At 40.0% G+C, this 12,318-nt stretch overlaps 1 protein-coding gene across 14 annotated transcripts in view; it reads right to left on the bottom strand.

Moving 5' to 3' along the window:
* Window positions 1–12,318, bottom strand: part of TJP1 (tight junction protein 1) — a 730,896-nt gene that overhangs the window by 63,417 nt on the left and 655,161 nt on the right. For all 14 annotated transcript variants that reach the window (XM_073618845.1, XM_073618846.1, XM_073618851.1 and 11 more), the window contains 2 exons: window positions 5,645–5,778; window positions 1,645–1,750 (listed from right to left, as the gene is read on the bottom strand). In XM_073618845.1, the coding sequence (XP_073474946.1) occupies window positions 1,645–1,750; window positions 5,645–5,778 (240 nt within the window). The remainder of the gene's footprint in view (window positions 1–1,644; window positions 1,751–5,644; window positions 5,779–12,318) is intronic.

Here is a 12,318-nt window from a genome sequence, read left to right as displayed (position 1 = left end):
CCATAAACAAATACACGTTAGTAATTTCTTCCAGTGATTTTTATTTTTTTTTCCTAAACATACTGGCTTGATTGGAAAGTTACAACAGTTCACTGATTATCCCACTGACATATTAGGATCCAAAAATTAAAGTTCCGAGTAGGTAGGCACAATACAAAAAGGGTCTTATGACAAAGTAGGAGCATTTGCTCAGAATGATTGAAAATTTTGTGCAGAGACAGATACAAGGTATTCAGGTTTGAGCATTTGTTAGCAAATTAGTAATCATAATATGCCTGACAAACATGCAAACTATTAACCTGCTAATTACGCTCAGAAAGTGCAGGATGCACACTGAAATCATGACAATGTAACCAAGGGTTAGCAGACCAGAAACCAGGGACATCTTAATAGCACCATGGGCCCCTGGACAAAATAATGCACTGGGGGCCCTACCAGCCTGTCTCAAATTTATGCACCTATTCTCAAGCATTAAAGTAGAAGTAGCTGATAGAATTAAACATATTAGTACTTTTGATAAAATCGATTTTAAACCATGAGAAACATACCATAAATCAAAGACTAATCAACACAAATTGCCAAACAATATAAAAAGTCATTTGTGCGGAGGACAGAGCGTCAAAGGGCAGAGTACGGGGGTCAGTAAGGAAAAAGGGCACAGTATAGGATGCAGTAATGTATAATACAGAAATGGTCTCCTCAAGCAGAGCAGCACAGGGAAGCTGCTGTGACAGATTTTATCTGTTGTAACACTCCATCAGTGGGCTAAATATACAATCCAAAATGCCATCTCCCACCACTACATTCCCCCCATAGTTTCTGGCGCTCTGCAGGGGGTAAGTGAGAATGCCCCAGGCAAAGCATTGTACTGCTGCTGCTTGTGTGGGCGGGATGTGTACTGCTCTGATCACACGGGATGAAAAAGAGAGCCGGGCCAGCAGAAATCAGAGCCATACACATCCTGCCTACACAAGCAGCAGCAGTAGTAGTACGATGCTCTGTCTCGGGGGTTCTTTTTTAACCTCTGCAAAGCGCCGGAAGGGTGTTGAAAACTGAGGGCGGCGGGGGGGGGAGTGGGGGGTGGTGGTTTCCTGCCAGCAAACTCATACATTTAAGGTGAGCCACCATAAGTGAGGATCAAAACCCCTTGTGGGGAGCTAAACAGTATGAACCGTTTGTGAATTATGATGATTCAACTTCAATGTATAAAGAAATTATTTCCTGCAGTTTTCTGAAGTGAATATCAGCCTGAGAAACATATCTTCCATAAAGGTTTTTTTTATTTCTTAAAAAAATAAAAATATATAATAAAAAAAAAAAAGCCAGCAAAAAGAAGATGTTATGGGACTTTTCTCCCCCTGCTGACCTGTTCATTCTACTGGAAGGCAGCATAATGTCCACTGACAATACAAGAAGCTGGGAGCAAACAATGGTGCAATGTGTCCCTCCAACAGGAAATGGGGATTTTTTTTTTTTTTATGCCATCATGTTATTCTTTATTCTTGACAGAGCTACAGCAAGAGTTAAAATATTCCTATATTACAGCAACCTACGGTTATCGATTTGGTTTATATTGCTAAATTTTTCTGTCTGAAAAAGGGAATGGGCTACTTCAGTGATACAATCAGGCAGGATCTCCCTTACCGTAGCATGCCATCTTCATGTGTGGAGTTGGGAAAAGGTCCATCAGATGGACTGACAGGTAGGTCTACATCAGGCTGTCCTGACTGGGCATACACAGGCTTTGGCTCTAAAAGGGAAAAAAAAATAAGTGTAAAAATAACTAGAGTGGATATAAAAAGTCTACACACCCCGGTTAAAATGTCAGGTTTCTGTGATGTAAAAAAAAAATGAGACAAAGATAAATCATTTCATAAACTTTTTCCACCTTTAATGTGACCTATAAACTGTACAATTGAAAAACAATTGTGCACACCCTCTTATAACTGGGGATGAAGCTGTGTTCAGAATTAAGCAATCACATTTAAACTCATGTTGAATAGGAGTCAGTACACACTGCCATCATTTAAAGTGCCTCTGATTAACCCCAAATAAAGTTCAGCTGTTCTAGTAGGTCTTTCCTGACTTTTTCTTAGTAGCATCCTACAGCAAAAGCCACGGTCCGCAGACAGCTTCCAAAGCATCAGAGGGATCTCAATGTTAAAAAGGTATCAGTCAGGAGAAGGGTACAAAAGAATTTCCAAGGCATTAGATATACCATGGAACACAGTGAAGACAGTCATCATTAAGTGGAGAAAATATGGCAAAACAGTGACGTTACTAAGAACTGGACATCCCTTCAAAATTAATGAAAAAGACAAGAAGAAAACGGGTCAGGGAGACTGCCAAGAGGCCTACAGCAACATTAAAGGAGCTACGGGAATATCTGGCAAGTACTGGCTGTGTGGTACAAGTGACAACAATCTCCTGTATTCTTCATATGTTTGGGCTATGGGGTAGAGTGGCAAGACGGAAGCCTTTTATTATGAAAAAAAAAAAAAACCAAGCCCAGCTAAATTTTGCAAAAACACATCTGAAGTCTCCCAAAAGCATGTGGGAAAATGTGTTATGGTCTGATGAAACCAAGGTTGAATTTTTTGGCTATAATTCCAAAAGATATGTTTGGCACAAAAACAACACTGCGCATCACCAAAAGAACACCATACCGACCGTGAAGCGTGCTTTGGGGCTGTTTTTCTTCAGCTGGAACAGGGGCCTTAGTCAAGGTAGATGGAAATATGAACAGTTCCAAATACCAGTCAATATTGGCACAAAACATTCAGACTTCTGCTATAAATCTGAGCATGAAGAGGAACTTCATCTATCAGTATGACAACGACCCACATACATCTAAATCAAAGGAATGGCTTCACCAGAAGAAGATTAAAGTTTTAGAATGGCCCAGACCTGAAGCCGATTGAAAATCAGTGGGATGATCTGAAGAGGGCTGTGCACAGGAGATCCCCTCACAATCTGACAGATTTGGAGTGTTTTTTCAAAGAAGAGTGGGCAAATATTGCCAGATCAAGATGTGCCATGCTGATAGACTCATACCCAAAAAGACTGAGTGCTGTAATAAAATCAAAAGGTGCTTCAACAAAGTATTAGTTTAAGGGTGTGCACACTTCTGCAACCATATTATTTTAGTTTTTTATTTTTACTTCCCTCCACCTAAAAGATTTCAGTTTGTTGTTCTAATGAGTTGTACAGTTTACAGGTCACATTAAAGGTGGAAAAAGTTCTGAAATGACTTATCTTTGTCTCATTTCTTTTTACATCACAGAAACCTGACATTTTAACACTAGCGTGTAGACTTTTTAAATCTACTATATCAATTTCTACTAAAATTATAGCAAACAGTATGTTCCCATAATTAAAAGTAAAACAGAAGAATTCAATCAGATTTAGCCTCGAACAACAGGATTCCTGTCTTCACTGATATTTACTGCATCGCTGACCTGCACAATGTGTGCCTTATAGGCTGTCTTCCCCATCAAGGCAAGATGAATATGCTATGTACATGTAATTAACTGTCAGTGCTGTGTAATTGATATAAGTGCCAAAGGAGTTTGCAAAGATGCTGTATGTGCAGAGGATCTAACAATGCAAACCTTTTGCATCATTAACGTGCTGTAGATGTAAATCCTACAAATCAGATAAAGATGTAATATAAATGTTGAAGTGTAGTCATGTAACCAGCTCATCCACAGTGTAATGCTGACCATGGCAACCTATTGAGATGTGCCTCACTGCAGTGTGGGATGAGCTGGGGCAAGCCTCAGAACTGACCATTCTAAAATCGAGATATGGTAAGAAAGCAAATCAATTTCTTTAAGAGTAGTTAACGTGAAAATAATTTCACGTTAACTACTCTTAACCAGGATCCCAAGACTAAATTGGCACATAAATCATTTAAGATTAACTTCAGAACGTTATGACCTGTCCTTGACATGCGTAATTATTCCAAGTCTATTTAAAGGGAACTACCACTAAAACATAGTAATACTTTACAGCCTTAACAGTTGGAATACATCTGAAAAAAATATACTGGCAAGAGACAGTCACTGTTGAGTAGTTAATGCACACAATAAAATGATTTCAATTATTTTGATTTACAACGATTAAGGTTAAATAAAAAGCACATATTTATAAGCACTGCCTTATAAATAAGTGCCTTAACCACTTGAAGACCGGGCCTTTTCTGGCACTTTGTTTACATGTATTTTTTGCTAGAAAATTTCTTAGAACCCCAAACACTTTATATTTTTTTTTAAAGCAGAGGCCCTAGAGAATAAATTGATGGGTTCTGAAATTTTTTTAAATGTCACACAGTATTTGCACAGCGGTTTTTCAAACACAATTTTCTTTTAGAAAAAATACACTTTTTTTAATGTTAATGCAAAAAAAAAAAAAAAAAAACGAAACAATACAATTTTATGGTAAGATGTGAAAGTTGATGTTACACCGAGCAAATAGATACCAAACGTGTCACATTTTAAAACTGTGCACGCTCGTGCAATAGCGACAAACATACATTTTGCTATCCATAGGCAACATTTTAAAAGACTTTACACGTTACCACTTTAGATTTACACAGGTCTAGTGCTGGAATTACTGCCCATGATCTGATGTTTGCAGCGATAGTTTGTGTGCATGAGTGACCGACGCGTGTGTTCGCCTTTGCAAACACGGAGGGACGGGGGGCACTTTAATTTTTATTTTATTTTTTTACATTGTCACTTTAAAAAAATGTTATTGCTTACTTTAATTGCTATCACAAGGGATGTAAACATTGTGACAATAGGCATGTGGCAGGTACACTTTATGGAGAGATCTATAAGACCTCAGTTCCCTCCTCTGCCCTTAAAAGTATTTGATCACACCAAGATTGGTGAGATCAAATGCTGTCGATTTTTAAAAATGGCACCGTTTACATCCAGGTAACCCGGAAGTGATGTGACGTCATCACTTCCGGGTTACTATATCAGAGCCCAACAAAGCCAATCCAATCTTAGTTGAGCTCTGTGATCAGTCGGCAGACTCCCAATAGGACAGGAGATCCCGGTAAAGCCTCCCACTGTAAAAGCAATCCAGAGGCTAGACCGTCGGCTCTAAAAAAAAAAAATGATACTGGGATGATACCTGCAGCTGCTGATATCCTGGTATAACTGCTCAAACTACAGCAACGTAAGGGTACATCGCTGGAGCTTAAGTTGTTAATGTAATATAGTGCCTTTTTTTTATTGTTTTTTTTTGTTGTTTTAAAGATGTGGTCCCCAGCAAAGTCCACAGTAAAGGAAACAATTCCTTATGACAGACCCAATTTTCAGTACAAACAGACAATTCTATTTTGTGCATTATTGTTGGTGCATCCAATTTCTAAAAAAAAAAAGTGTCAAAAAATACCGATTTGTGACAGGCAATATCCATGTCATTCCCCCTCTAGTGTATTCTTCAGGGAAAACGGGAGCCCCTATTGTCAGCTGAGCAAAAGTTATAACAGCTGGACCAGAGGTGGAGCAGGAAATATACCATATGAGGTCACACAATAAAACTGCTCTGGGATCTCAAGCCCTGTTGCACTTCTCAGAAATATTTTGAGATTCTGGTGAAGTCATGCTAGAAAAAGGAGTTGATTTATCACCTGGTAAAGGAGGTGTCTGCTTTTCTGCTCTGTCCAGATCATCTGCTGCTCTGGCTAGGGGTACGCCATTTGTATTCTTCACAGGTGTAGATACTCCAGGCTTTGATACTTTATCCTCCTCTCTACTCCGCGTGCTGCAAAATAAGTATAGGAGTTAGTATTGTGTGGATGATAATAAAGCCTTTACCAGTTATTTTATTATACAGGATTTATACTGCGCCAACAGTTTGGGAAGCAGTTTACAACATGAGAGCAGACAGTACAGTTACAATATAATTCAATATAAGAGGAATCAGAGGGTTCTGCTTGTTAGAGCTTACAATTTAAGAGGGAGGGTCAAGTAATACAAAAGGCAATAACTATAGGGAATGAGCTGATGAAGAAAATAAAAGTGCAGTTGTTAGGTGGGGCAGGATAGGCTTCTTTGAAGACAAGGGTTTTCAGGGATTGCCTAAAAGTGGACAGAGTAGGAGATAGTTGGACAGATTGGGGTATGGAGTTCCATAGGATGGGGAAGGCTCAGGAAAAGTACTGGATGTGAGCATGGGAGCTAGAGAGAAGGAGGTCTTGGGAGGAATGAAGGGGACGATTTGGTTAGTATTTTGAAAATAGGTTAGTGAGGTAGCTGCAGAGTTAAAAAAATAAATAAAATACTGGCAAATCAACCCCCAACTTCTAATACCTATTATGGACCTTGTTTTTTTTTTTGCCCTCGAGACCACAGCTGCTCCACGATTGCCTACCCATCTGCAGCAGCAGCTTGTTCTACTTTAGGTTTAGGTGCATGGATTGTCATCCACCAGAATAGATTCTCGCAGAAAGACCATGGAAACACTAGACTAGGCAAGCTGGAATATCAGAATAACACTAAGAAAAACAAAGAATGGTGGCTGAAATAATCTAAAAAAAAAAATATGATTTCTCTGCTGCAACAGGTAAAAAAAAAAAAAAACTAGCAAGCTGGTCAAGGTGCAAATTACGATTCCCTACCATTACCTGAATAATGTATAGCATAGAATACCACATTTCTAGGTTCTTGGCCTTATAAAATATATAGATGCTTCACCATTCCACATATGCCTTTAGAATCCTGTGCAGGCACATAATGTGAAGGTCAAATTCAAAACAAACCTTAGCTTATTCCGTCAGGCTGTCACGAATAAGATGTGATCACACTATTAGCGTTAACAAGCATAAAGGGGGAAGAAACTCAGCAGTCACACGGTGACAAAGCTGCCAATCATCTTCACAAATTTGCTTTCATTATATCTGTCATTGTTTTACCAGAATTCAAATGCAATACAAGGCTCACAATCCCATAATTCTGGAAAGACAGCTCGTAACCTTGTTGTCCTTTATTAACTATAATTACAGGAAGCATGTTCCAGAAAAGATAACAACATTTTTCTAGTCAGTCAGAGTCAATAGGGAACAGGCCTGTTAGGAAAGATAAAAGCCAGTGATTTTTTTAAAAATGGGTGGAATGTTTTGTATGATACAATAGGCTGGCACATGAATACGCCGAAGATTGTAATAAAACCACTTATTACAAATAATAAAAGGCCAAGAAGAAAAAGCATGCATCTTGTTCAGCAAAGCAATGTTGTCCAAACACTAGGACTGCTAATGAGCTTTTTTTTCCCACCAAATAAAGCAAAGATGGATTCATTATGTTTCTTTTTTCAAATTTCTGAATTTTAAGTCTGATCCATGGGAAAGTAAATCCAAATGACTGCATACTCATGTATCGAGCAGAGAGTGCTGCAGAAAGCAACAGTGTGTGGACCTTTTCTTTAAGTTCCCTGAAAGGTGTCCTACAGGAACACATACGTATACAGATGTCAATAGCCCTAGGATCAGAGAAACACGTACACAGATCCTTTTTTTTATTATTGCTAATTAATCAACATAAAGTACACATAAGAGTGCTAACAGCCTCTCCAATTCTGGTCATAGGTGGGCCAGTCTTTTGAATGATGAGATTAGGGTCATTTTTAAAGCAGAAGTAAAGGTAAAGTAGTACAGTCAAAGCTTGTTTGGCTGCACTTCTCCTGTGGATCACAGGAGTGCAGTTCGCTCTGCACTCCTGTGACCCACGTTTAGCAGACAGCAGGCTAAAGTCTGCTGTCGGCTGATGTCACAGAGCCAGTCCAGGCTCGGGCAAGATCGTGACAATGGAGTCGGGATTCGCCCACATGTCTGGACCAGCTCCCGGCTCAGCCTCTCAGCGAGTGGCTGAGAGGCTGAGCCGGCCCCTCCCACCCCCTCCACAGTCTAGCGCTCCAATGAGTGCATATGGGCAAAGCAGAGAGCTGCTGGCTGACAGGGAGCAGTGAGAGCCGAGCGATCAGCGTTGTTCGATTGCTAATTTCTCAGTGATAGAGGTGCCGGGGGGGAACCGATGCTGCATCCATGTAGGTAAAGTCAGCAAAAAAAAAAAAAAAAAAAAACATGACCCTTAGTTCAGGGGAATCAGTGTGGTACTTCTTTAACCACTTCAGCCCCGGAAGGATTTACCCCCTTCCTGACCAGAGCACTTTTTACAATTTGGCACTGCGTCGCTTTAACTGCTAATTGCGCGGTCATGCAATGCTGTAACCAAACGAAATTTGCGTCCTTTTCTTCCCACAAATAGAGCTTTCTTTTGATGGTATTTGATCACCTCTGCCGTTTTTATTTTTTGCGCTATACACGGAAAAAGACCGAAAATTTTGAAAAAAAATGATATTTTCTACTTTTTGTTCTAAAAAAAATCCAATAAACTCAATTTTAGTCATACATTTAGGCCAAAATGTATTTGGCCACATGTCTTTGGTAAAAAAAATGTCAATAAGTGTATATTTATTGGTTTGCGCAAAAGTTATAGCACCTACAAACTAGGGTACATTTTCTGGAATTTACACAGTCTTTAATTTATGACTGCCTATGTCATTTCTTGAGGTGCTAAAATGACAGGGCAGTACAAAACCCCCACAAATGACCCCATTTTGGAAAGTAGACACCCCAAGGAAATTGCTGAGAGGCATGTTGAGCCCATTGAATATTCATTTTTTTTGTCCCAAGTGATTGAATAATGAAAAAAAAAAAAAAAAAAAAAAAAAATTACAAAAAGTTGTCACTAAATGATATATTGCTCACACAGGCCATGGGCATATGTGGAATTGCACCCCAAAATACATTTAGCTGCTTCTCCTGAGTATGGGGATACCACATGTGTGGGACTTTTTGGGAGCCTAGCCGCATACGGGGCCCCGAAAACCAATCACTGCCTTCAGGATTTCTAAGGGCGTACATTTTTGATTTTACTCCTCACTACCTATCACAGTTTTGAAGGCCATAAAATGCCCAGATGGCACAAACCTCCCCCAAATGACCCCATTTTGGAAAGTAGACACCCCAAGCTATTTGCTGAGAGGCATGTTGAGTCCATGGAATATTTTATATTTTGACACAAGTTGCGGGAAAGTGACAATTTATTTTTTTATTTGTTTTTTTTTTGCACAAAGTTGTCACTAAATGATATATTGCTCACACAGGTCATGGGCATATGTGGAATTGCACCCCAAAATACATTCTGCTGCTTCTCTTGAGTACGGGGATACCACATGTGTGGGACTTTTTAGGAGCCTAGCCGCGTACGGGACCCCGAAAACCAATCACCGCCTTCAGGATTTCTAAGGGTGTACATTTTTGATTTCACTCTTCACTGCCTATCACAGTTTCGGAGGCCATGGAATGCCCAGGTGGCACAAACCCCCCCAAATGACCCCATTTTGGAAAGTAGACACCCCAAGCTATTTGCTGAGAGGCATGGTGAGTATTTTGCAGCTCTCATTTGTTTTTGAAAATGAAGAAAGACAAAAAAAAAAATTTTTTTTTTCTTTTTTTAATTTTCAAAACTTTGTGACAAAAAGTGAGGTCTGCAAAATACTCACTATACCTCTCAGCAAATAGCTTGGGGTGTCTACTTTCCAAAATGGGGTCATTTGGGGGGGGTTTGTGCCACCTGGGCATTCCATGGCCTCCGAGACTGTGATAGGCAGTGAAGAGTGAAATCAAAAATTTACGCCCTTAGAAAGCCTGAAGGCGGTGCTTGGTTTTCGGGGTCCCATACGTGGCTAGGCTCCCAAAAAGTCTCACACATGTGGTATCCCCGTACTCAGGAGAAGCAACAGAATGTATTTTGGGGTGTAATTTCACATATTCCCATGGCATGTTTGAGCAATATATAATTTAGTGACAACTTTGTGCAAAAAAAAAAAAAAAAAAAAAATAATTTGTCTCTTTCCCGCAACTTGTGTCACAATATAAAATATTCCATGGACTCGACATGCCTCTCAGCAAATAGCTTGGGGTGTCTACTTTCCAAAATGGGGTCATTTGGGGGGGTTTGAACTGTCCTGGCATTTTATGCACAACATTTAGAAGCTTATGTCACACATCACCCACTCTTCTAACCACTTGAAGACAAAGCCCTTTCTGACACTTTTTGATTACATGAAAAAATTATTTTTTTTTTGCAAGAAAATTACTTTGAACCCCCACACATTATATATTTTTTTAAAGCAAATGCCCTACAGATTAAAATGGTGGGTGTTTCATTTTTTTTTTTCACACAGTATTTGCGCAGCGATTTTTCAAACGCATTTTTTGGGGAAAAAACACACTTTTTTACATTTTAATGCACTAAAACACACTATATTGCCCAAATATTTGATGAAATAAAAAAGATGATCTTAGGCCGAGTACATGGATACCAAACATGACATGCTTTACAATTGCGCACAAACGTGCAGTGACAACAAAATAAATACATTTTTAAAAGCCTTTAAAAGCCTTTACAGGTTACCACTTTAGATTTACAGAGGAGGTCTACTGCTAAAATTACTGCCCTCGATCTGACCGTCGCGGTGATACCTCACATGCATGGTGCAATTGCTGTTTACATTTGACGCCAGACCGACGCTTGCGTTCGCCTTAGCGCGAGAGCAGGGGGGACAGGGGTGCTTTTTTTTTTTTTTTTTTTTTTCTTTATTATTTTTTTGCTTTTTTATCTTATTTTAAAACTGTTCCTTTCATTTTTTTTTTTTTTTTTAATCATTTTTATTGTTATCTCAGGGAATGTAAATATCCCCTATGATAGCAATAGGTAGTGACAGGTACTCTTTTTTGAAAAAATTGGGGTCTATTAGACCCTAGATTTCTCCTCTGCCCTCAAAGCATCTGACCACACCAAGATCGGTATGATAAAATGCTTTCCCAATTTCCCAATGGCGCTATTTACATCCGGCGAAATCTAAGTCATAAAATGCTCGTAGCTTCCGGTTTCTTAGGCCATAGAGATGTTTGGAGCCACTCTGGTCTCTGATCAGCTCTATGGTCAGCTGGTTGAATCACCAGCTGCATTCTCAGGTTCCCTGTTGAGACAGGAGAGCCAGAGAAAAACACGGAAGACGGTGGGGGGGGGGGGCATTCTCTCCCACTGCTTGTAAAAGCAGTCTAGAGGCTAATTAGCCGCTAGGATTGCTTTTACATGAAAGCCGACCGCTGGCTGAAAAGAATGATACCAAGATGATACCTAAACCTGCAGGCATCATTCTGGTATAACCACTCAAAGTCGTGAATGGCGTACCTGAAGACAAAAAAATGGTTAACAATAAAGCACAGTAAACGGTAAAGTATAAAAAATTGCAGACCTGAAAAGCAAACATGATAAAACATAATAACAATAAAACATTGCAGAATAGAATACAGTAAAAAAGAGCAGAACAATAGAGAGAATAGAGAGAGAGAGAGAGAATAGAGAGAGAACAATAAAACTACAACTATTATTTTTTATTTTATATTTTTGTTTGTGTTTTTTTTTTTTTTTTTTTTTTTTTTTACACTTTTTTTGTAACTGTAACTTTTATAACTGTAACCGGTTCCAGGTTCGGGTCTCTCAAAATGCGATGGCATCTTGGGAGACCCTGTGAAAGTGTGTCCTAGTCTGTGCAATGCTGTACCCTACGCTAATACTCAACTAGTGAATGGTAGCGTTCAAAACATTCACCAATGCAAAGACCAGGATTGTCAGGACAGGGGGGACAATAATAGCGGGTGTCACGCCTATATCCGCACTTGCTGCAGACACAACATCTTTTTTGGGGGGGTTCGTTGGGTAGGGGTACTCGGGAGGACATAAAAATGCCTCTCATGCAGCCGACTGCATTTGGTTGGGGATGTGAATGGGGGAAGTACGGGCGCTGCAGAAGTGGTGGGTTCCCAATTAGGATTGGCGAATGCAGCAGGAAGGGCACTATGGGCATGACGGGCCTGTGTTTGTCTTCTTGGTGGCAGCGGGACACTATTTGTGCTTGCCACCTCACCAGCTTGAACTGCACTTATGGGACTCGCCACGTCACCAAGTGTTACTGCAGTGCTGGTTTGACTACGACCGGGGTGTACTAGGCCGCTGGCGCTTGCCAGTTCACCAAAACGCTACCAAAAAAACTGTTAACGATCGCAGGGATCAGGCCTGACTCTGCGAACGCTGCAGTTATGCATTTAGTGTTTTGTAAGTGACAGTGATCGATCGATACTGCACTTGGGTGGGCTGGGCTGGGCCGGGCGGAGGGGCAAAACGCAGGTGCTAGCAGGTATCTGGGTTGATCCCGCTAACACTGCGTTTTTGG

This window comes from Aquarana catesbeiana, linkage group LG03 (genome assembly GCF_042186555.1).
Source record: "Aquarana catesbeiana isolate 2022-GZ linkage group LG03, ASM4218655v1, whole genome shotgun sequence".
NCBI lineage: Eukaryota > Metazoa > Chordata > Amphibia > Anura > Ranidae > Aquarana > Aquarana catesbeiana.
This window is presented reverse-complemented; position numbering and strand designations above follow the sequence as displayed.